The sequence below is a fragment of the Ambystoma mexicanum genome, chromosome 6p, assembly GCF_040938575.1.
Source record: "Ambystoma mexicanum isolate Mex_15411 chromosome 6p, UKY_AmexF1_1, whole genome shotgun sequence".
NCBI lineage: Eukaryota > Metazoa > Chordata > Amphibia > Caudata > Ambystomatidae > Ambystoma > Ambystoma mexicanum.
This window is the reverse complement of record NC_090935.1, coordinates 1,543,122,332-1,543,147,529: the sequence shown is the minus strand read 5'-3', so window position 1 is coordinate 1,543,147,529 and position 25,198 is coordinate 1,543,122,332. Positions and strand designations below refer to the sequence as shown.

The following is a 25,198-nucleotide window of genomic DNA, read 5'->3' as shown; positions in this document are numbered from 1 at the left end:
ATATCATGGGGGCATGATCTCTTGTAATTATACATCTTACAGGCTTCTGTAATATAAGGGATTTTATGAGAGGAAGGCATTCCTTGCAAGTAGTCTCAACATTAATATACAAATATTGTCTGGCATGTGACGACCATTTTACTGTTCTTTTCATTTGCCTAGGCCTGCTGGCCGGGTCATGCTGGGAGCGATGATACGATACACTGCGGGAGGTGAACTGTTACAATGTTAGTGTATTACACTAGCTCATGTCCGTCTGGTTCGTGGGAACGTGCTCGCAGCGGATCTACCAGGGTGCTGCGGCAACAAGGATGACTGAAACCCTCCAAGGGTGGGGGCCGCGCTACAGTGCGCTGAGCTCACACCATCTTTACCAGACAAAATGGTTTCTAGGCCTAGCTAAATTTTAATACGTGTGGGCAATTAATACGTGCGGGCAATGTCTCCAGTGGGTGAGCCCTCCACCACCTGGGCCCGGGTGGCATGAGGGGACGCCCAAGAGAGCCATAGTCCTCACCTGGGGAGAAAGTGCAGGCGAGGGGGGTCGTCTTGGACCAGTCCTCCCCTACAATATATAGGGCCTAATCACGAGTTGGGCGGTAGTCCTTAAATGCGGTCGTAACGCTAATACTGCCACATTTAAAGGCTGGCCTGATCACAAGTTTGGGGCTAAATGGGCTGTGTAACCTCAGAGTTGAAAATCCCATTTAGCGCCGCGTTTTCATTGCAATTACTGCCAGCGCGTAGTAATTGCTCCGAAAATGCCCCATTGGCTCCATTGGACTCAATGGGGAATGGGGATTTCCCATTATTGCCCAACCCGTGATCCAGCGCAAATAGCGTCGGACCAGGTGGTGTTAACGCAATTAACGTTAGGTGGTATCCCGGCAGTATCACTGCTGGGATACCGCCCAACTCGTGATCAAGCCCATAAAATGAATTACTGTTTCCACTCATGTTTGCTTTTTACCATCTGATGAAGATCTAGGTTACTTCAAAGGATCATGCTTTATTCCATCTCAGCATAATGACAGCATAATAACGTTTTTTTTTAAAAAAAAAACTGGATGACCACAGTGAAAAAATAATTGTTCACGGAAATAAACTGCAAGTTTCAGATTAGGGTGAAGTACTCCAATAAACAGAAAGTGAATGAAATGTACATTCTTTTTCCAGGTGAAATTACATATGGAGGACGAGTCACAGATGCCTGGGACCAAAGATGCCTACGTACTGTACTAAAACGATTCTTTGCCCCCAATACACTTGAAGATGATTATAAATACTCCGAATCAGGTAAGATACATTTGGACCTAGAAGTAATTGTGTATTTAAAACTGCTTACAGATAAATTCCCTGTTCCTGCTTATGTAAACATTCAGGGACGCAGGCCTATTCTTTTTTGGTTATTAGTTTATACTGTAATGACTGCCTAAAAGCTGAAACTATTAGCATAGGAAGTGATGATGGCCGAGAGATGGGATGTGAGGGACACATGGTCTGTGTGTTTTTTTTGCTTTTACCCACCCATTAGCAATCCACGGTCACACCAGACCCTTTCACATTGATAAAAAGCATGAGTGTGACTATCCTGTATTGGATCTTTTATAGAGAGATCATGCTTTATGGATAACTATACTTTAGATTGATTCCCACCTTTGGCTGCGATTACTCGGTCACCTCAATTACATTTATAATGTAATGAAATTCACTTGCACTACTTTAAGAGCTCGTGCAAAGCCAGTCCATTGTGACACACAGAGGAGTCCTATGGGTTTTTTTAAAAAATTATTGTATAGATGTTTGAATTTCAAAATGTCTGTCCGTGCCTATGTAAGTGCTCTCTTAAATCATGAGGCCAAACTGCACAACAATATTTCCCTTATAACCAAGTGTTTCTTCCAGCCTTGTTTAAGCTTTCAGCCACCTTCCTTAACACTGTCTAAGCCACACCTATGCGAAGGCTGTTAGTAGTATCCAGGACATCAGTTATTCCCTACAATGGTTTTATCCTTCATGTTATCTGCACTTCATAAGAATGCTTATGTAACTCCTCCACCCAAAATGCTGTATTATTTCACCAAACCAGACATAAACACTGATTGCACGTTTTGTGTAGTCTCTAACTCCCTAAAATGGCAGCACAACTGATTTCCTTGTTCTAAAAGCCTAGAACTGAATTACCAAAAAATCAACTGCCATGCCACTCCCTGGCCTTTATCAATATAAGTGAGCCCTCACAACAAAAAGTAACATTTCCAATATATGCCATTTCCTGTACCATTTATTTACCTCTTTAAACAGCTCAGCCGCCATGAGGACAGCCCAGTCAGTACATGTTTCATTCTCTTTGTGCCCGAGATTGGGGGTTACCGCATTTGTGTCAGACCATGGTAGAGAAGCTGCAAGCAGTTCTGGTTTAAATTGTGTTTCACGACCTCCCAAACATCCTTTATTTGTTTTAAAGGCACAGACCCAAGCCCCTAAAAGTCCCAGATCGTAGGCTCCAGTGATAAATACCTCGTTTGCTTGGCCGTTTATTCCATTTTCGAAATCAATTTTTTCCTTGAAAATAAAAGTGCTCTGGTTTCAAGACATCAAATAGGCATGGGGAGTAATTTCTTACACGTACATCCATTGCCTCAACATGTGTTGGGGAGCAGTATGATAGGTACAACAGGGCCTCATTACGAGTTTGGAGGCAGCCATGCCCTTAATAAGGGCATGGCTGCCTCCAAACTCAGGTCCGTGTTCCCTGAATGGGGAAATACCAGGCCATTCCGACCTTGGAGGGCCCGGTATTTCCCCATTCAGGGATCCCGGACCCAGAACATCCCCATTCCCATTTGAGCCCCCATAGGGCTCAATGGGAATGGGGAGCATGCTAACAAAGGGCCCGTCATTAACGGGCCCGTTGTTAGCATGCTGGGCCGCTCGCTAGACCCGCTGAGGACGTCTGGTAAAACCAGGCGCCCAGAGCGGATCCCGCGAGCGTACCTCATAATGGGGCGGTAAGGGGTTAACGGCTCCGGCACCTTTACCGGCACCATTAACCCCTTACCGCCCACCTCGTAATGAGGCCCTATGTCCTTTATGGTCTTCCACTGAAGAGAAGAATTATTTAGAACAATCTATCCCTGGAGGAGTTTACAGACATTGGGGTAAGAAACAGGTTTGTTCCATCCAGTTAAAGGAAAGTGCGTCTGGCCAGTGACTAGTGTTAAGGAAGCATAAGAGAAAGGCAGGGGCACTCCACCAAGAACAAGGAATTCAAGAAATTCCTTTTGTACTAAGACTCTTGAAATAAAATTGCTTCTCTGGTTACAAAACTGGTCTTGAAAGGGGTGGGCATGGTACATGTTGTTTAGGCTTGTATGAATATGGAGGTTTTCAAGAGATAAAGTAGATGTATATTAACACAACTGTATATATATCCAACTGTATATATTAAAACTACTGCTACTGATAACATGTATGTAACCTTGAAGAATCCAGCGCCCAGATGCCCCAGGGTTAGGTGCGCTCTACAAATTGCAAAATAAATAAATAAATAAATAAATACAATAACATTTCTTCGTGATCCAGCAATTCAAGAAAGAGATTATGCTGTCCCCCTTCCCACCTCTGATGAGTTGGGCCATTTACCAACCCATTGAGCTGTCGACCCCACCTGACTTCATATGTGCCTAGGCGGTTCAATATCTAGTAAAGCTGCCTTTGGCCCTTTAAATGCACCTCTCACCCCAATTCAGAGGCTATTTAATTTACAAAAAGATGCTAATCATTGGGGCAATGGGACCTCTAAAAGCTGAGTCCAACGCTTAAGTCTTTTTCCTTGATCAGACGAGTGTCCTCTCTCTCGCTATTGCTGCCAATATGTTAAGGTCTGTGAAAATTGAAATACTCTGCTCTCCAAGCAAAGAGGTTCGACACCCACTCTTTCCCTTTCATGACACAAACGCTCCGCCTCGACCCCCACATAAGCACCCTTGCACTTATCTCCCACCCATCCCTGCCATGCTAAACCACACCTCAGTATGCACACAAACACATACTTACCTGATTAACCTTAGGCTTCAGTTTTCCGGCCCGGCTTAGCCGTGCCTGTCAGCCCCTACACGCACTCGTGTGGCGAGTGGCATGACAGTTCCATTTAGAAAGACTGCGCTGCGCAATCCCAAAGCAGTCTTTCTAAATCCACTTTTTTTGTTTTTGATTTAAAAATAAGACTTTTTCACGGGGGAACCAAAATACATATAAGACCTTCAACCACTCTAGAAAGGTAAATTCAAAGGAATGTAGCTAAGCCTAAAATATTTTATACACATATATGTATACACAGTTGGTGATCTCACCAGAGATCATCCACACTTTACAATAGTAAACAGTAGCACAGTTTAGCAATAGAATAATAGTAACGGCAGGCCGTAAAGTTAGATGAAAACATTAAAAAGCAATTAAACAAATACCGTGCAATATAATTATAAGACCCTAACAGATAAGAAGTCCCTCTCTGCTAGTTAAGTAAGCCTAGTGCCTCAGAAAGAGTCAATATCCCAAGTAAGAACCTGTTGCAGGGAGCAGGAAGTATTTAAGTGTAGAACATGCATTGGCAAAGCCAACAGGTAGGTGAATGTTCCAGAAGTGAGGTAAGTCAAGAAGATTGGGGGCACTTTTCCAAACCCACCACACTAGTGGAAGCCCTGGTTGGGATCCTTGGCCTGAAGTCCACGACCAGGGAGAGTTAGAGAGCAGACTTTACGCATGTAAAATCCCCATGGTGGGGTTGTAAACAGGTATTCATTCTCCCTCTCCTTGCTCCAATTCTCTTGGGGACCACAAGTAGGGTCCTCAGAATTGCTGGGCTCACTTACGTCAGTTGAATGTCCGGTTGCAGTCGGCGAGGGGCTGCAGATGAAGTGGTAATATTTGGGTTCGGGATTGGGTCTGGTAGTGAGTAGGACTCTGCTACAGAAAGTCCCCTCTTCGTTTTGGAGAGCAGCATCTGCAGGAGGACGTGTCTTGGGCCACAGGTAGATGACCTACCGAGTTCCAAGTTTAAACTCGGAATTGAGACTGATGCATCATACATGACCTGGATAAAGCTGCTCGGCCCACAGGATGCTTTTGGGAAGCCTTCTGAAGAGAGGGTCTACGTGCAGGGTTCCAAACTGGTTGGTCTCATCAGCCCAAGGGTCAAAGCACTGACAAGGGTCTTTTGTAGAGCAATGCAGAGAGGCTGGCTTCACCAGGATATGGCTTGAGAGAGGCTTCCACAGCAGTCTTCATAGGGGGCTTGGCTTGAAATGGAAGAATGGCTGCAGAATGGCTGGAGAACTCTTCCATTTATCCCAAATTGGAACTTGGGCTGGCAGTCTACCAATTGCAAAGATCTGCACCATTCAGACTGACGAGGCCTGTCCAATCCTGGGCAGCCTCTTGACCCACATCTGCCCAGCAAGAGTTATCCCCTGGTTGGACTGTGAATTGGGAGAATGTATACCCACACCCAGGCAGGATGCGCATACAGCCACTTTTCCGGGGAAACCTGAGGTTTCGTCTGAAAAATAGCTACTATATATGGCATTTCCTGACTTGAGAAAGCCAAAGGACAAGATGGCTAAAGGACAGTTCGCAAAATGCATGTCCTGCTAGTACGAGTATATGGTACTCAAAATGGCACTATATGGTAAAATGCAAAAGTGCCCTCAGTAAAAATGGCAAACATGATTGAAAACTATTTGCTGCCACCAGCCTGTCTAGGACCAAGTATCTCTGTATCGCTTCACTGTAAGATGTTGTTTGCTACAATAAAACAACAAAGGAATCTTGTGAAGGGAACAGGGTCCTCCTGCATTGGTAGCTGACCATTGCCCCCAAAAGAGATGAGCTGGGTGATATATGATATTTTATTTATATTTTTCTCATACACAAGTGTTTCAGAACGCGACCAGGATGGGAACAGGGGAAAACAAAGACAACGGTCTTACTAGGCAGAGTGACATTAAGAGCGTGCAAGTGCATGTGACAGGGAAAAGGGGGAAAGTGCAAGGGGGCAGGGATGGAAAGTGTGGAACAGAGGATAGAACACAATAAATAAATAAGTAAAATAAATAAATATAGGTGGCAGTGCAGCCAGCAAGTGGCAAGTGCTTGATTAAGCAAATAAGTGCAGAAGAGAAGTGGGTGGGGGACTGTATGGGTACAAATACAGACCCCAGTTCAACGGGAGGCCTGGAGGCAGTGCAGGAGAGTGGCTGGGTGTGCAGGTACCTGGGCCCAAAGGACAGGTGCACGGTGCAAGGGAAAACACAGATCCGCAGGGGAGAAGATGGGCAAAAGCAGAAGCTAAGAGGAAGGTCTTGAGGTGCTTCCGGAACCGGAGATGGTTCTCCTTAAGTTTCAAGGTGGCATGGAGGCTGTTCCAAAGGGAGGCACCAGCCGAAGACCGAGATCTACCCCAGCTCGTTTCTTTGAAAAATGACTGACCCTGTGGGATTTAGAAGTAGAGGAACAAAGGGCTCGAGAGGGGAGGTATTTACAGAGGGATAGTTGAAGGTATTTTGTACCCAGGCCCCAGAAAGCCTTGTGGATATGCGGCCCCAGAAAGCCTTGTGGATATGCTGAGGATTTTACATTTAATCCTTGCATCCACTGGGAGCCAATGGAGGGATTTCAGAGCTGGAGAGATACGATCCCAGGGCTTGAGGCCAAGAACAAGTCTCGCAGTCTTGTTCTGGATTAGTTGTAAAGGGCGGAGAGTGGAGGCAGGTAGATTTAGAAAGAGGCTGTTAGAGTAGTCCAACCTAGAGAGAACCAGAGCTTGGGAGAAAGTATGTTTCTGGGGGAAGGAGAGGAAAGGCAGAGTACCTCTGAGGAGGTGCAGTAAGAAGTTTGACTTTTTAGAGCTGTCAGAGATGTGTACGGAGAAGGAAAGTGTGGAGTCAAGGATGACCCCAACATTTTTGACCTTGCAGGTAGGGGTAGCAGGAGAGCCAAGGGAGGCCGGCCAAAGAGTGAGGAGAAAGGAAGGTGAAGGTGTACCTATGAGGAGGATCTCAGTCTTGTGGGTATTTAGACAAAGATCGTTGGCGGCACACCAATTTTGAATGGCAATTAGGCAATCAGAGATGAGGGAAGGAGAGAAGGTGGCTGAGGGAAGCCTGAAAATGAGTTGGGTGTCATCAGCATAGCACTGGAAGTTTGAGCAGAAAATGGAAATGCAGTAGGCAGGAGTTTTCAGGTATTGTTTGAAAAGCCAGGGTGAGAGGGGAGACCCCTGGGGAACACCGCAGGTAGAAAGGGAGATAGAAGATAGGAAAGACCCAACTTGTACCTGGGAGGGTGGATCAGAGAGGAAAGAGGTCAGCCAGGCCAGAGCCTGATCAGTGGTACCGAGGTTGTCACAGAGACTGTTGAGCAGGGTGGTATGGTTGACCGTGTCTAAAGCAGAGGAGAGATCAAGTAGGATGAGGACACAGGGAGTATTAGAGTCAAGGTTAGAGAGCAGATCTTCATGGATGTTCAGGAGCGCAGTTTCTGTACTTCTGGCAGCTCTGAAGACAGATTGGTGTTCATGGAGAGAACCGACAGAATCGGAATGGAAATTAAGCTTAGAGATGGCCAGCTTTTCCTGGAGTTTACCCAAAAATGCTTTGCTTTCCTACAAACATCAGGATAGGATTCAATTTGTAGCAAAATGGTGGGTCATTCCATTAATGTCAATGGAGGGAAATCTGCAAAAAGAACATCTTTGGTAGCTGCTCCTCACAGGTTTTGCTTTACACTGACCAGAAGTGATACTAATGTAGGTTTTAAACTGTGCAGCCTAAGCAAACCTAATAGTTGTTTTTATGATGCACACATTTGGGACATCGAAACGGTACGCTAATTCTTTGGAATGAAGAAATCATTCAAATGTGAGTTCTATATCTTATTTATTAATTGTTTTTAATCATATGAAGAGTCCTATTCCTGGCCCTCATTTGACATGGCTTAATTGCCCTGCAGGTGATTCCAGAACTGCTAAACCTTGGCCCTCTAGCAGGGAAAGAAGGTACAATTCTTCTTCATGTTGTTCCACCATGGCCTATGGCAGATTTTAGAATGGGGGTTCCAGCCATTGCAAAACTAACTGTGTGGGAGCTGGAGGCATCTGCACTGTTGGTGCATTTGTGTCTAATGGCATGGAGACATTCCAGTAATGACTGGTCTTTATTTTTCAGTAATTGAATCAACAGCTAATGCCAGCTGCCAGCATGCTTGTTCCACATAGTGAATCCAGGCTGTGTCCTGCTAAAGGAGCCATAGAGACCCACACTTGCTATCCAGGAGCTCATTCATTCCTGCATAGGGATCCTTTTGGTACTCCTGTTCATGGGTTTGGGCTTGAAGCGGCAGTAGGCTACGGAAGGATTGAGTGCAGATCTTCCACTGGTGCCAAAGAGTGAGTTGATGTGTCATGGAAGACACAAACCTTTGGACTGGTATCAAAATCATGTTTTCACAAAGATTATGATAGCAACATATCTGTGATTGTCGAAAGTGAAGGTATTTATTTACCTTAACAACGTTGTTAAAAATGTAGCGGTCGGGAAGGGTGCTTTCTATCTTACACTAGACTGGAAGGACTGCAAACACTAGATTTGTCTTTCAACATTACAAAATCTAAACTGCAACAAACCACTTAGCATCATAGACACCATGCTGTTGAAGGCACTTCCACATCAGGAGAGACTTTAACGCATAATGTCAGCAATATAGTTGTTTCACTCTGAAAGGCTTTAAAGATAAGTGTATTTGTGAGAAATGTGTACCGGATAGCATCATGCATTTTAATTGTTCTGCTTGAAAGGTTAGGGATGAGGAAATTACAGTGGTGCCTAAGATCTCTGTGGTTCTGTCAGATTGCTTGATGGTCATCGCTATAATATTGCAGGATCTGGACTAGTTTTAGGCTGAAAATGTAATTGTGGGAAAGACTAATTTTCCATCCCAGAACTTCAGAAACAGGTGGCGTAGGATGCATTCATGACAGATTGGAGGGCACTTCTGGCAAAGTTGATGATTAGATAAAGATGAACACAGAGGGGGTACATTTTCATTATATATTTGCTAGATCTCAGAACTATCAAATTAATTTTGCAGGCATTTTGCCTTGAGAACAGGATAAAAGGTAATCATCCTGATGGGGAACACCATGCCAATGTCAAGTGAAGAAAAGACCATCAACTATGCAGAGAAGGTCAAATGATGTGATTATGAGCGTTGCAAAGAACATCTTCCTATGAGTTTTCTATTTGTCCAGAGACGAGAATATGAAACTCGTTATGTCAGCAGAATAGAGTCGGTTTCTCAGAGAGCGTCTCTGCATCAGCTTTGAGACTGGAAACATCCACAGGTGTTTGTGAATGCAAACAGATCGCTGTGAAATTGTAGCGAATCACTTATGCACAATGGTGCTGTGGAACATATGCTTTACGCTATGCAGATTCTTAAAAAATTGGGAGCTGCTTAAAAAATATTCAGAATCCAACACCACATATATTAGAATAGGTGTACATGCACATGGAGTTAGATAATTGATAAATGGATATAGCAAATACTTTTGCATTAGCTGTACAAAACAGTTCTGGAATCACCATCCCAAGATGAAGGCCACTGTTTCACAAGTTGCTTGAACTTTTGTTTTTAGCAGAGTGACGAGAAAGGCCACAAATAAAGTAAGTGTTTTGCCAGTGAGATGCGGCTGGTCAAATCGGGTTAAAAGGGCACATTGTGTCTCAGCCTAGATTACAAATACTAATGACAAGTACTGTAGTTGTTAGTAAGGGAAGTGAGCGCTTTGCCTGGTAGAGGAGCAACCACTAGTGGGGTGATGTGCCTGCTATCTAGAAAGACAATGGTGGCAGAACAATCTGCAGGGCTAGTCCATTAGGCTCTCAGAGGTCAGTTTTCCATATTTGTCTCACTCATTTTTCTCCTATCAGAATGACTCAGCGTGCCTATGAACAAGATATTCTAATGCAAAGGCAGGAACTGTGGATCAAATGGTAAAATCAACATCTAAAAATCTTTTTATTTGAGTATACACTTAAATAAAGTCAGAATTCAGAATATAACTTCTGCCTTCCCTAGGTCTGCTTTTACTGCTACTCAGGTTTGGCCCCTGTCAGTCTTCAGGCCCAGATCCCTAGAGCTCTCAACCTCCTCAGTTCTGATTCTGTGGCTGCTCCCCAGATTTGGCCCTACTGGCTTGGCATTACCTATCTTAGACGTCCTATCACGGTTTGTTGCTTCTTGACTTTTTTGACTGATGGTAACACTAACAGAACCTCCCTGCTCCCCTCGGACTCATTGAAGGACCATCTTCTTCCTCCTGACCTCTTCCTCCTCAATACCTTCCTTTCCCATCTCTGGTCTCCTTCCTTCCCTCTTGCGCTCCCTCCACTTTCTTGGCCTTGTCTCTTCTTTTCTATTTTCTATCCTTCAATCTTAATCTTTCCCCCTCTCCAATACCTTCCTTGCCATTTTCTCTTCTCCTTCCTTTGATCTCCTCTTTTTCTCTCCCTACAAAACTCTTAGTTATCTCCTGGGTCCATACTCTTACACTTTCTTTCAGTCCTGGCTCGCTTTTATACATTGTACTTTCTGCTCTTTGTACATACTCCAATCACTAACGTGAACACTGATTTAATGCTTTCATTCTGACCTTACCCTTTGTGACCGTAGATGGATGAAAGACTCCTTGTTGGTCCGTTACTTTGCAGATCAATGCTTACATAGAGGGTCCACTAACTTGGGCTCAGGTGGTCACATGAAGGCAGCCACTTGACTCTGCCTTGGTCTCCTCAGAATATGGAAGTCTCCTCTCCCCATGTATTGCTGCATGTAGCGGTTTGCTTATCCCCTCTTCTTGGGACATTCGTATGATCATGCACACTGGGCAGCCACAAACCTTTAGGGTGTCCTGCCTGTTTCTAAGTGGTGTGCGGCCCAGACTGAAAATGCAACTATGGATTGCCAATACCCTCAATGCTGCAGAAGTGTATGTATCCCAGTGTCACAGGATTCCACCTAGGATCAAGAAGGATGCTAAGACCTTAAGTTGCTAACTTTATTAGGAGATTGTTTGCAAGTTTGGGCAACACAAATACGAATGGTATCTAGATGTGCTCTTCTCAGTGGGGTTGGGTCCCTTCCATGGCGGAAACTGGCCTTTAATTGTCAACTCTGCACTCTGTGGGTACGTTGGCTTTCCAAACCTCCCAAGACAGCTTCCCAGTTTATGCAGCTCACAGGCGGGGTAACTCACTCCTTTCTGGAGTAGCAGGAATTTAGATGAATCAAACCCTTCTTCTTCGTCTGCATTACATGCTGGCTTTACAGGGTCTTGTTTCTGTTGACTCACTATCTTATAAAGTCTTGTGAGCAGATGGGTCAGTGGACATAGGCTGCAGGGTCAGCGTGAGAGGGGCCTTGGGGTCTGGTCGAGCCTGAGCCTCCTACCCATGGTTTCCCTTTCCTGACTTTCACTATCTCATGGGAAATTCCCTGTTCCCAGCTCATTTCTCCTCCTACTGCCTGGTCCTGCATAGGGACTACTGTTCCAACCGAACCTTTCTGCTCTTACTAAGTAAGTGTTGGCTTACTCTCTTTGTGTTTGCTCACTGTCTTATTTTGTTATGTCTGCATTCTTCTCTGTCCTCCTGTCTCTTCTGTACCACATTTACTACCACGTCCTCCTTCTGGTGTTCTTTCTTTGACCTCTTTCATATATGTCTCCCCACTTGATGCTACCTCTTGCATGTCACTTCCACTCTACTCCTTGAGTCTCAGCACCTCCTCCTTCAACATGACTAGTACAACCTCCTCTTGATGTCCACTCTCCTGTCCTAATGTGTTTCCCTTCTCCTGAGCTGTCGTCATCCTCAAGTTATCACCTCCTCTATTATTCTGTTAACTCTAACCACCTTATCCTGCAATCTCTCACCCTCCATTGTTACCACATCTCCATTGGCTACTACCTCATTCTGTCCACTTCTCACCCTCTGATGACACCATCTCATTTTTGACCATTTTAGCTCTAACCATCTCCTTCTGCTCTCAACTGCTGCCACCTTTCCACTCCTCTCCATCCCTCCAGCCTCTGCTTCTTTCCCCACTCTACAGCCTGCTCTACACCTCCTGCTCCTACAGCCCACACTGCCTGACCGGGCTTGGGTGTTTATATAGTTTGTTCCCGCCCCCGGATGAGCGGGTCTTCGAGTGAGGGTCTTCGCATGTGGTTTGTAATTTGGTGAGGTCTGTGACTGATGATCCTTCCTGAGTGCTCCTGAGGTTGCTTTCTGCCAAGCCCACAAATTGACCTTTCCTCCATTGTGTTTTATTTAAACTGTCTCTCCTGACACTCCCTGATACTGCCTATGCTGTGCTCTTCTTCTTTTTTTTTTCTGTTGTGTGGCTTACTTGGGTAAGCTTTTGGAACAATTTCTATCTTTGAGCATGCAGGGAAATAGCAACATTATATCCTCAACTTGAGAACCTCTTGAATAGCTTCCTCCCGTCCTGCAGTTGGTAAATAGCTAATTTCTAACTTCGTCTGTGAAACTGCAGAGATTACCTTTGATCTACCGGTGGAAACTGCAACAGTAACCAAACAATCACTGCCCTAGTCGAACGCAGAAAAACAATTTATCTTAAAGGGAATGGTTTCATTTTCATTTTCTTTGTTGTAGTTTTGGGTATGCTCAGGGAGAGCTTCATGCGCTCTCAGTTGGGAAGGGTGTGCACCAGTATTATCGGGCAAGATCTCAAAAGGGGTCTACTAAGCAGGGACAAAGCTATCAGGACTAGCCTGACCTGCTGTAGTGGTTATTGCACAATAATGTGACCCATGCGAATCCATGTAAATATACTGCATTGCTACTGTACAAATACCATATTTCCCACTGTAAATAATGTATTCCTTGTTAATATTGCTTTATTGTATTGCATTATTTATAACCAAGATATGTCTGTAACAAGCGCCACGATGCCGCCGGGCTGACGTGCGCTATACAAATCTGAATAAATAAATAAATAAATAAATAGTGGGGTGAAAGAAGTCTCGATTCACAAGACTGGCCTGTGGTGTGACAGGGATCAAGCTGGGGTAATCATACCAGCCCCAGGCCTAACATCCACTGCCTCAGGGTGGCACCAACCCCCTGAGTCACCAACTGACTGTTCCCTAGAATCAGACAGGGGACATCTTCATACCACCTATGGAAAAGGGACATTATTGGGGCAATCTATACAGATGCCCGCCACCCAAGTTAAGGGCCTGAGCTTAACATGAGCAGTGGTGCCGCTACCAATAGGGTCGTCCTGCCGCAATGTGTATATCGCCATTAGCACCCATGTAGCTTCCTACACCTAGGAATTAATCCTTACAATCTTAGTATGTTGTAATTTAACATTGAAAATATGGGGATGTTTGGAGGAATTATGTTTGTGCAATATTTACCATCATGTCATGTACTGAGAGCATAATCTGTTCCATTTAATGAAGCATTAGACTTTGCACCAGAGGGCTATGTTGCGTTCTTGATGACCACCCGCCCAAGTTAGTATTTCCAAACTGAAGGCGATGAGAGGGTGAAGATTAGATAGAGAGGGTGAAGGTAGTCTACCCATGCAGTAGTGCCTGATGCTAAGGACTCTAATGCTATTAGAGCTTGTACAGGAGGGAAGAGACAGCCTCACCTATCGATTCTCATGATGGGGCTTGTCCATGTCTCCTTGCCCATTGCCCAGTATGTACACATCACAATGGGAAGCTTGGAATGCAGCCTTTACTAATGGCTAGAGCCTCCTCTCCAAGCTCGGTTATTGTCAAGTGAACTGAAGACAGATAAAGATACAAAGGAGAAGTATAGCATGTACTGAAAATAGCTGTGGCTGTCAGACCCATATAAGCTGTGCCACTTCTGCTATTATTTATATGTATGTTATGTTATGTTATTTGGCATTTATATAGCACTCTAGGGGCCTCATTACACGGTAGGCGGTAAGGGTTTACCGGTACCGGTATTTTACGGGTACCAGTAAATCCTTACCGCCTTACTACGAGGTCCCTTTGCGGGTTGGGGAATTTAATGCCTGCTTTTTGCAGGTGTTAAAAACCAACCCACAAAGGGACCCAGGGAGCTAATTACGGTACCGCAATTTGCGGTGCCGTAATTAGCACCTTCCCCTTTCCCATTATGCCCTATGGGGCAAAAATGGGAATGGGGAAGGGCAATGGTGGAAGGGGGAATTACCGCCCCGCCAACCTTGGAATGGGGCGGTAATTCCCCTTTCCACCAAGGCGGTGCCGGTATTTTACCGGCATGAACCATGGCACTAATTGCGCCTTGGTTCTACGCCTACCGTGTAATGAGGCCCTATATATCATTGGTATGACCTCAAAGTGCTTGTGGTTTGTACGCCCTATAGGGACCGTAGTGCAGGTAATTCGAGACAGTAGGATATCATAGGGTGCTTGGGTGCACTCAATATGTGAGCAGCTGATGTGATTGCTTGATGGTAGCTGCATCCTAACATTAGGTGTGGTGGTATTGAGAGATCAGTTGAATGTGTGCAGTCTGGTGGTTGGTCTCCGAGACTGTATTCTGGCGGCAATAGGCCTGTGTAGGATGCTTAAGTGTGCAGCTAGGCCGATTTTATTGTGGGGTATAGCTGCGTTCTAGCAGTATGTTGAGGTGTTCATGGAGTATTGTTCGTATGTGAGCAGCTAGGCCGAAATTGATTGAGGGGTGTAGCTGCGCTCTATTGTGAGTTGGTGTAGAGTAGAGAGTGAGCATACTGATAAGAGAGGTGAGTGTCTGGAGTGGATGTTTTATTCTTATGAGCCCACTGTTCTGGATTACATTAATGCATTTCGCGATAGCTGAGCTCAGAGGGAGATGGCACAGGAGACAGCTAGGCATGTGTAGTAGACTCAGGAAGCGCATAGTCAGCAGTCATATATCTAGCGCCTGCAGGACGCTAAGGTTGTCAACTATGGTAACCGGTTCCTGATTCTGTCTTGGTGACTTATTAGTCGCTTTCAGTGGTGTCATTGCTCGGTATCTCCTCGAACATTTGTCCGCAGGATGTAATTCATTTCCAATGTGATGTCATTGAAGTCGTGGTCCATGGTGTTGCGGCCTTAGATGGTCTTATTAGGTTTATGGAAAGAGCCCGGTTTTTAGACCTTTGCGGAAGGCCATCTAGTCTTGGGTGTGTCGAACGTGTGGGCGGCGTGAAGTCAACAGAGTTGGAGCCAAGGTTGAGAAGGCGGGTCCTCCAATCCTGGCTGAATTGGAGGCTGGAATCACTAGAAAGAGGGCAGTGCTTGATCTTAGGGTGCGTGATGGGAGGTAGGGTTTAATCATCTCTTGAAGGCACATTGGGCTGGTCTTGTGCACTGCTCGTGGGTAGTGCAAAGAGTTTTGAAGGTGGCCCTTCACCTGACAGGGAGACAGTGGAGGGTGCAGAGAGCGGGGGAGATGTGGTCTCTGTGTCCCAGGGCGAGAAGGAGTTTGGCGGCAGCGTTTTGGGCTCTTTGTTAAGTTGGTAGTTGGCATAGTCAAGTCTCTACATAACAATGGGCATAACAGCGGCAAGTCTGTTGGGATAGGTGAAGTAAGGAAAAATGTGTCTAAGGATTTTGAGGTGGTAGTGACAGGATTTTGATACATTATTGATCTGACGGGAGAGGGTTAGGCTAAGTCCATAGCACAGCCAAGGTTTTTGACTATTTTGGAGGGAATGGGAGGGGGGTTCCAAGGGATGGTGGCCATGGGAGTGGTTGCGGGAGAAGGGCAGTATTGCCACACACCATGATTTCAGTTTTATCTGGGTTCAGAAGGAGGTGGTTTCTTGTCATCGATCGGTCAATATCATTGAGGCAAGCTTCAAGGTCGGGTCGTGGGTTGGTGCTTCTTTTGTGAATTCTTAGGATAATTTGGGTATCATTGGCATAGTTGTAAAAGGAGAGGTTGCACGTGCAAATGATTCCTGGTAGAGTGGTCAGATAGATGTTGAAAAGGAGAGCAGAGAGGCAGGCGCTTCAGGGTACCTCAGTGTTCACAGTGCGAGCAGTTGAGACAGAAGGGGATTTTGGAGAGCTGCTGTGCTGCAGGTTGGATAGCACACAGCTAAGTGCTACAAGTGCAAACCTTCACAAGAATAAAACCCCAAATGCAGGTGCTCTGTATGCAAGTACTACAGATTTGAACATTTAGTGTGTTTATTCACTCCACATAGTTAGCTATGCAACATAGCCCTCAAGTACATAAAGATAATGCGAAGAGAATGCAAATGTTAGTGAAGTGACTGTACCAGTCTCAAAGTGTTGTCGTCCCTAAATAAATATTGCATAACATAAATACGCCAATCGCCACTGCTGTCCCTGAATTTAACATTTCATAACTAAAATGAACAGAAACCATCAACTACATGGGCACCAGTTTCGCATATCCGGGCTTTGTCAAGGTGTAGAAACAGTCCAAAACAGTCTTCAAAACATTAGAATAACAATGATAATGTACATGTGCCCCCATAGTATAGTACTTAAGGGGAACAATGGTGTACAGGGGGAAGAAAGAAGAAATATAATGAAGAGAAGAGAGCAAATGAAAAGAAAAAAATGAAGATAATTGTTGCCAACAGTCACTGTATCACACCAAAGTTGTTACGATATGAAATGGCATTTGTAACGCGCCTATACACAAGTGTTTCAATGTGTGATGAGGCAAGGAAGGGAGAACAGAGGGAGGTCAGAAACAGCGATCTTACTAAGCCAAGTGACATTGAGATTGCGCAAGTGCAGGGGAGGGGAGGGGAAAAGTGATAGGGGAAAGAGGAGGCGGCAGTGCTGTTCATAGGATCAAAACAATAACAAGAAGGGTGGCCAGCAGGTGGCAGGTGCAAGGGTAATAGCAGACAGCAGGTGTCCAAAAGTGCAGGTGGGGGACTGTAGGATTACCGATCCAGACCCAAGTGCAGGGGTTGCTGGGAGGCAGTGTGGGTGTGAAACTGATTTTGGGCAGGGACCTGGGCCCGAAATCAGAGGGTAGCCAGGTGACCAATGCAGTATCAGACAGGAAATCAGCAGGGTAGAGGAATAGAGAAGGCAGAAGCAAAGAGGAAGGTCTTGAGGTGCTTCCGGAACTGGAGATGGTTCTCCTCCAGTTTCAGAGAGGCTGTTCCAGAGGGAGGCCCGAGCTGAAGAAAGAGATCTGCCACCAACTCGTTGCTTGGAGAAGTGACTGACCCTGAGGGAGTTGGAGGTAGAGGAACGAAGAGCTTGAGTAGGAAGGTATTTACGAAGAGAGAGTTGGAGGTATTGAGTACCCAGGCCCCAGAAGGCCTTCTGGACAATGCAGAGGGTATTGAACGTAATACTTGCAGCCACTGGGAGCCAATGCAGAGATTTCAGTGCTGGAGAGATACGATCCCTGGGCATGAGGCCAAGGACAACTCTCTGACAACTCCTGTTCTGGATGAGTTGCACAGGGCAGAGAGTAGAAGCAGGCAGATTTAGAAAGAGGCTGGTGCAGTAGTCCAGCCTAGAGAGAACCAGAGTTGTAGAGACAGTGAGCTTCTGAGGGAAGGAGAGGAAAGTAAGAATACCTCTGAGGAGGTGCAGTTGGTAGTTTGACTTCTTAGAGACATCAGATATGTGAGGAGAAAAGGAGAGTGTGGAGTCGAAGATGACCCAGAGGTTCTTATCCTCACAGGTGGGAGCAGGAAGAGGGCCAAGGGAGGCCGGCCAGAGAGTGACAGGAAAGGAGGGTACAGGTGTGCTGATGAGGAGAATATCTGTCTTACTGGCTTAAGGTAGTGGTTGTTGGTGGCATATCACTCCTGGATAGCAGACAGACAGTCAGAGATGAGAGAAGGAGAAAAGAGGTGGCAGATGGGAGCCTGAAAATGAGCTGAGTGTCATCTGCATAGCACTGAAAGTTTGAGTAGAGAGCAGCAATGCGGTGGACGAGAGGTGCCAGGTATTGGTTGAACAGCCAGGGAGAGCGGTTAGACCCCTGGTGGAACACCACAGGTAGAGAGTGAGATAGAGGAAAGGAAGGACCCAAGTTGGACTTGGGAGAGTCGATCAGAGAGGAACGAGGTCAGCCAGGCTAGGGCCCGATTGGTGATACCCAGGTTATCACGGAGACGATTGAGCAGAATGGCATGGTTGACCGTGTCAAAGGCAGAAGAGAGATCAAGTAAGTTGAGGGCAGATTAGAATTAAAGTTAGAGAGCAGGTCTTCACAGATGTTCGGGAGAGCAGTTTCTGTGCTTCTGGCTGCTCTGAAGCCAGACTGATGTTCATGGAGACAACCAACAGGTTCAGTGCAAAGATTAAGCTGGGAGATGAACAGCTTTTCCAGGAAAGGAGTGATGGAGATTGGGCGATTGTTAGCCAGGCAGGAGGGGTCGGCTGAGGGTTTCTTGAGAAGAGGGTGCATGAGAGAGTGTTTCACAGGGTAGGGAAGGCTCCAGTGGCAACGGAGTGGTTGCAGAAGTCAGCCACAGCAGGAGCGAGGGTGCCAATGTGGTCCTTGGTGGTTTTGGAACAACAGGGAAGAACCTGTTTTGACGAGACTTTCATAGATCAGACTTGTCTAGAAACCTTGTCAGGGGAGAACAGTGGAAAGGCAGAGAAAGAAGGAGGAGAGGTGGCCGCAGGAGGGCCGCAGGTAGAGGAGGGAGTAGAGGGAGGATGTGGAGGAGGAGAGGAAAAGAGGGTGGACAGGATGTCTTTGGTTTTAGAGATGAAATGAGAATCTAGGGCTGCGCAGAGGGTCTGGGAGGGCAGAGGGAGGTAGAGACTGCAGCAGGATTGGCCAGCTCCTTGCAGATTTTGAAATGTGCAGCTGAGTTTTTAGATGCTGCAGAGATGCAGGCTTGGATGTGTGCTCTCTTCTTAGTCCGGACAAAGAGCCTGTATTGCCTTTGGAGCAGGCGGCAGGTCATTTTGGCAGAGGATGCGCAAGAAGCTAGCCATTTACTCTCAGCCACCCTGCACTGGCGTTTAAGGGTTACGAGGTCAGAGTCTTACCAGGAGTTGTGCTTGGCTTTGGGCTTCAAGAGAATTCTCATGACAGGGGCAAGAACATCAAGAGTATGAGAGATAGAAGAGTGGAGCATGTAAAGGGGTGTGTCAGGATGTGAGTCAGCCAGAGGAGGAGGGGGAGAGAAAGTGACCGCGAAAGCCTCAACTGACGCACGCTTCATGGGTCGGATGACCGAGAAGGTAGGTGGCAGTGCTGGAGTTGGCTTGGCCTGAGGAGTCGAAAGGGAGAGATGGGAGGAAAGGAGAAAGTGATCACGCCAGTAGAGAGGTGTGTTGAGGGGAATAGAGAGGGGGAGGTCTGAGGAGATTAGAACATCCAGAGTGTGCCCTGCAGAGTGAGTCGGCCAGAATAGAAAGAGAGAGAGAGAGTCACAGAGGTCGCAAAAGAGTCCAGTGGAGGGACAGGGAGCATCTAGGTGGATGTTAAAGTCTCCAAGAAGGAGGAGTTGAGCGGTCGAGGCCAGGAGGGAGAAGGAGAGGTCCGCCCACTCAGAGAGGAAGGAGGTGAACTGACCATGTGGCCAATAGATAGTAGCCACGGTAAGAGAGTGGCCAAGAGAGAGAGAGAGAGCCTGCAGACAAGAAATTCCAAGGAGGAGTAGTCCTGCATAGGAATGACAGAGGCAGGAATCCACTCCGGGAAGATCAAGGCTACACCCCCTCCGGAACGGTTGGCACAGAGAGTATCTTGTAGCCATCAGGGAGGAGAGTGTCAAAGTTCGTGACAGAGCTGGCCGTGAACCATGTCTCAGTGAGACCGAGGACATCGAGATCAAGTTCTTCCAGGAGGCAGCAGATGTCAGAGGAGTGTTTGACAGCTGAGCGAGAGTTGAGAGTGGCAATATGGAGAAGGTTGCCAACCTCGAAAGACTTCCGCACAGGGGTACAAATCAGAGCTACACCCTGCAGAGGTGTACAAGAAGCACAAGGGGGGGTAGAAGAGGAAGCAGGAGAGGGCAAGGTAGCCAAGGAGGAGGCAGAGGGGGAGAGACAAGGAAGCCAAAGATGGGAGAGAAGAGACAGCAGGAGAAGACATGAAATTGATGAGGCGTGGGAAGCATCTATCAAAGAGGAGAAGGTTGGCCTGAGGGCCTTGGACCGAGACAGTGCCTTTCAGGTTAACATTAATGATGACCTTAGAGGATTGGAAGTGGGCCAGGAGGGCCTCCCACTGGGTTCCACCATTAATAGGAGAAGAAGAGAAAGTAGAGAGCACAGAGACCATATGAAGAGTCCATAGGTCTGGTGAGGGAACGACAAAGAGGATGTCGGTGAGGGTCTGTCTGGAGGAAGCACTTGTATAGGTGTCAGCGATAGGGAGGCCTGGGTGGGAAAAAACCTGTTGAAAAAAGAACTCTTCTGGAAATTCCAGTCAAAGCGTTTATCTCAAGGCATTCAACCATCTGACTTGTCAATTGTAACTGAAAGTCAAAGCAAGAGAAATTATAGTCCGGTATCTTGGAGAGGAAATATATAAACACATCTCTTGCAAATACCCAAAAAATGCTCTTACAAAAAAGTTCAAAAAAGGTCAGCAAAGTCTGTACATCTGGGTCCAATAAAAGGTTCCTGAAAGTAAATAAGAGAGGATACGTGCACTCTCTGCTTACTTGTGTGTGCTAAATAGAAGAAAGTAATGCATGCCGAGTGCGTGGAGGACATTCTTACTGATTACAGAGTGTTCCCTGCAGAGCCGTGTTCGGCTACAGTCAGCATCCACGTGGCAAAATCAGGCGCCATGTTAATTGTGTCACTATTAATACCCAAGTCAACGTCGGCATGCAGTAGCGTTTGTAATGTCATATATGTCAACAAGCAGTGTTGAAGAAAATTCAGTCTGTAATAGCACTGCATTGGTAGTGTCATTGTCATTGTCCAGATCCTTGTCAACTCACTTATGTGGCTTCATATATCTACACTCTGTATACAAGAAAAGTTGCTTGATTACTTTTAGCACCAGCCTAGCTTGAGGAAATAGATTGACAAGTGGACGATGTTGAGTTAAATCTGAAGATATTAACGTGGAATTCTAGGGGCTACCACTACTATGTTTCTGACCTAAGAGGCAGATCTTTTTCATTGGATGTTGACATGTTTGTTATACAGGAAACGTGTTCTTTAGAAAATGTCCTGATTGATGGGTACTCGACAATATATAGGAATGCCAATAGAGGCAAGATGGGGAGGCCGTTTTGGGGGTTGGTGATTGGGCTTTGTAACTACCTTGTTTTGAGTGAATATTTTACTACAGGCAAAAGTGACCACGTGTTGGCAGGTAAAAAAGCTTGAGCTAATGGTGCTGATACTGCTACTATTCTTGAAGCAAACATATATAATCCTCCCAAAAATGTCTATACTATCACAATTATTGAGGAGATGGAAAACACATTAGATGCCTGGAATTGTGAATACACTACCTATCCATATTTGGGGGACCTAAACTACCAAAGGTTTAGAGGTTTATCAAAGGTTGATAATCTGCAGAATAAACATGGTGCGACTGTAATGCAAACTTGGGAGGAATATCCTAACATGATTGACCCGTGGCTGACGTATAAATATTACTGACCTTTTGCAACTTTATGTGAACACTGGAATAAAAAGTGACTTTCACATGGTTAGTGGGTAATAAGAGATCCTGGATTGATTACACACTGTTCTCGGATCAATTGTTGGATTGTATAGGTCAACTTAGCTATATTGTTACCTCACTAAGTGACCATTTTGTACAGAAGTTTGAAATCATTATGAGCAACAAAAAGTGAAATACCATGTTGGGAACTGCACATATTAAACATACGGGAATAGAAAACATTTGTCAATGTTAGGCAAAGTTTGTATGCAGTACCCTCTGGTACCACTACACACAACTAGGACTACAGGTGTAAGCAAAACCAACCTTTGGTATAAGTCTATACCACACAGTTTTTGGTAGCAAGCTGAGCAGCCAGGCTTATCTCAAGAGGGAATGTGAGCTTGTAAGGGTGTTACACAAAGGTCTATAATTACAAGTATTCAGATAGACACTTATTCAAGGTTGCTTGGTAAAAGAATTATTAATTTATTACACAATCATTTCAAAAGCATTAATTAAATAGTGAAACCAATATCACACAAGAAAATATACTACAATACTGATTACTAAGCAATGGAACTCCCTTGAAGTCGGAGCCAAATAGCATTGAAGTAGGAGCAAAAAGGCATAAAATGATAAAACAAATATTACAGTTACTTTAAAACAGTGCAAATAGTTTGAGTTCACCAGATGAGTTGATCTAATGCAATAGATAGGCCAAAGTCAATGGACTAGTCTCTTGTATAGGTAAAAATGGTTCTGGTAATTAAACAGAAAAGTCTTTGCCACAGTTCTCAGAAGTAGTTCACGGAAGAAAGGTTCTTATGTCGGGTCACAAGCTGACTAGGCCTGCAAGTTGCCAAAGTTGTACGCACTTTCGCATTGAGAGGTAAGTTCTCTCGGTCGGGTTTTCACAGTACCTTAGGTTGAAGAAAAAGATGCAGCTGAAGACTTCTGTTCCTGACAGTTCCTGCAGATCTCGCTGTTCCCGAGCCTCAATCATGAGGACAAGAGGGAGGACGTCGGGGGCCTCCTGCACTGCACGGAGACTGGTCGCAAATCTGGCAAATTGGCAAATCTTCAATTCCAGTTGCAGTTCTTCAAGCACACAAGCTTGTGTCCTTCCCCCTGGTTAATCCTAACCAGCTCCGAGAATGGTATCCAGGTGGATTACGAGTTGATTGGTCCTACCAACTCAAAGGAATAAGTCGTCCTTGAAGGACTTCTCTGTCGAGGTGAACTTGGAGATTCGGACCTGCAGCAGGCCTCCACCAGGCAAACCATCGGTCCAGTAGTTGGAGAAGCCGTTCTGTTCCAGCTTGTCTTCGGTTCTTTCGTTCCAGTGGTCGACTCTGCTTTCCAGTCCAAGAGACTCGCCTTTTAAACAGTTTTCTCCCATTCATTCCTAGCTGCCACTCACCCAGCAGGGTGGCTGTCCTTTCCGGACAGTCAGCCAGCCAATCACGCCAGAGTGCAATTGGGTCTCCTAGGAGACTAAGCACAGGGAGTTTCGGGCACCTTCCTCACTTCCTGCTCACCCCAGACACTTGGACGACAGAGGTGGTCTTCAGTCCTGAAGCCCGCCCAAGGTGTAGAAACAAAGGGACCAAGCCTAGTTTGGCGCGCAGAGACAAACACTAGAAGGACCTTTCCATAAAGAAATGGTGAAAAAATAAGACCGGGGCCTGTTTAAACAAAGGGGGCTCAGGCGGCATCTTGACAAACATGGCTCCTGCGATATTTAGCTACCGGTTTTCGCGTCGGGAAAAATCATGGTAGTTCATTGTAAAACCACTGCCACCAGCCATTTCGATAGGAAAGGGTAGCATTTGACTGCTACATGAGTTTCTAGACATAGGGGATACTAGGCAACCCCTCCAGCACTCCACTGTAAGATAGTGTGTGCTGGGTCTAGGAATTTAAAAAGACTATTTAAGTCAATTTAACTTTACTTTCTCTAGGAAACAGTAGTTTATCCCAGAGAAGGTGTTTAAACCCTGGGACAGCCTAAAACGGCTTCCCTGTGTCAATGCACTGAGGGTGCTGTGTGACACAAATAAAAAGATGATGCCTATGGAGTTGTCTAAAACTCTATAACCAAAAGAAAGAAACACAGAAAACAAGCAGAATTCAAAAGTACAGAGTCCCAAAGTTCAGCAAAAGAGCTGGGGTCTCTAAGGTAGAGAGGAATTAGCACATTTTGAGAATTCTCCCTAACACTCAATGCACAATAAAGAGAAATATATTGAATTTGCTGATGAAATATTACAGAAGTGCCATGAGGGAAATATGGATATAGAAACCTTTGAAGGGACTGTCCTATTATGAAGACAGTATATTGAAGAACGATCCGAAAATACTAACAGCAAATTCCTACATAAAAACAAGACCTACGATTTTGTAATAACACATGAGAAACACAAACTCTATAGAGAGATAAAAACAGTTAAGAACTCTGCAGAAACTGCATGGGTGAAAAAGAGAGTAATATCATATTTAAAAACTTCTTATAAATACATTATCCATAGGCATAAATCCTCAGCACATGCAAAGAAATGGGTGCTTACAAGGAATATGCTTAGCATGGATGTTCGAAAAAAGTTTGCAACATGTACAACTCACATAATACAAAATTAATATCATAGTTGAAGCTGATTTGACAAACTATATTAAGGACCTATATTATAGTGATACTGCTATATCAAATAGATGTAATGGATGATGATCTTATATTTGATACTGCAGCTATTGTGGGTATCATCAGCAGGGCAAAAGCCTCGAGGGCTCCAGGACCGGATAGGATTCTAAACCTAGTATATAAAATGAATCCGGAGTTTTGGGCCAGGCTATTTACACAATTGTTCAATTTAATCCGATGTACAGGCTTCCTACCGACTAGTTGGAAAGCTGCTATCTTGATATCAATATTTAAAAAGGAGGCCTGTGACAATCCATTGAACTATTTGCTTCTGGCCATGACCGATGCATGTTCAAAGATATTCTCGCTAATCTTTATGAAATAGCTAAATATTTGGGTCAAGAAAAAGAATATACTGTCAAAACAACAAATAGGATTCCGTAAAGGTATGAATATCCTACATAATGCATGGACACTGAAAGATTTGATACATGAACATCAGACAAAGGAAGGTGCGCTATTCATTTGTTTTGTTGACATTAAAAGAGCGTTGGATGCGGTTGATCGTCAACCAATTTTGGTCCAAGCTGAAAACATGGAAATTGAACTAAGAGTACTCTATTTTATACAAGAATTCTTCACTGACGCCACTGCTCAAATACGCCTGAACCCGGAAGGTGTACGTAGTAAAAGCATTAAGACAAATATGGAATTGAAACAGTGCTTTTCTTTGGCAGTGCTAGAAACGTCCCTCCCAAAGTAGGTAATGAGTAGGTAATGAGCGTATAGAATGGATGGCATTCGCCGATGATATGCTTCTGCTGGACAGAACTCCTATTGGGCTTCAGCATAGTCTAGAAAATCTGTCAGAATATTC

At 45.2% G+C, this 25,198-nt stretch overlaps 1 protein-coding gene across 1 annotated transcript in view; it reads left to right on the top strand.

The window, feature by feature from the left end:
• The window catches only part of DNAH6 (dynein axonemal heavy chain 6), a 3,423,448-nt gene that overhangs the window by 3,263,547 nt on the left and 134,703 nt on the right, over positions 1–25,198 (top strand). Inside the window, exon 69 of the mRNA XM_069626424.1 lies at positions 1,177–1,296. Within this exon, the coding sequence (XP_069482525.1) occupies positions 1,177–1,296 (120 nt within the window). The remainder of the gene's footprint in view (positions 1–1,176; positions 1,297–25,198) is intronic.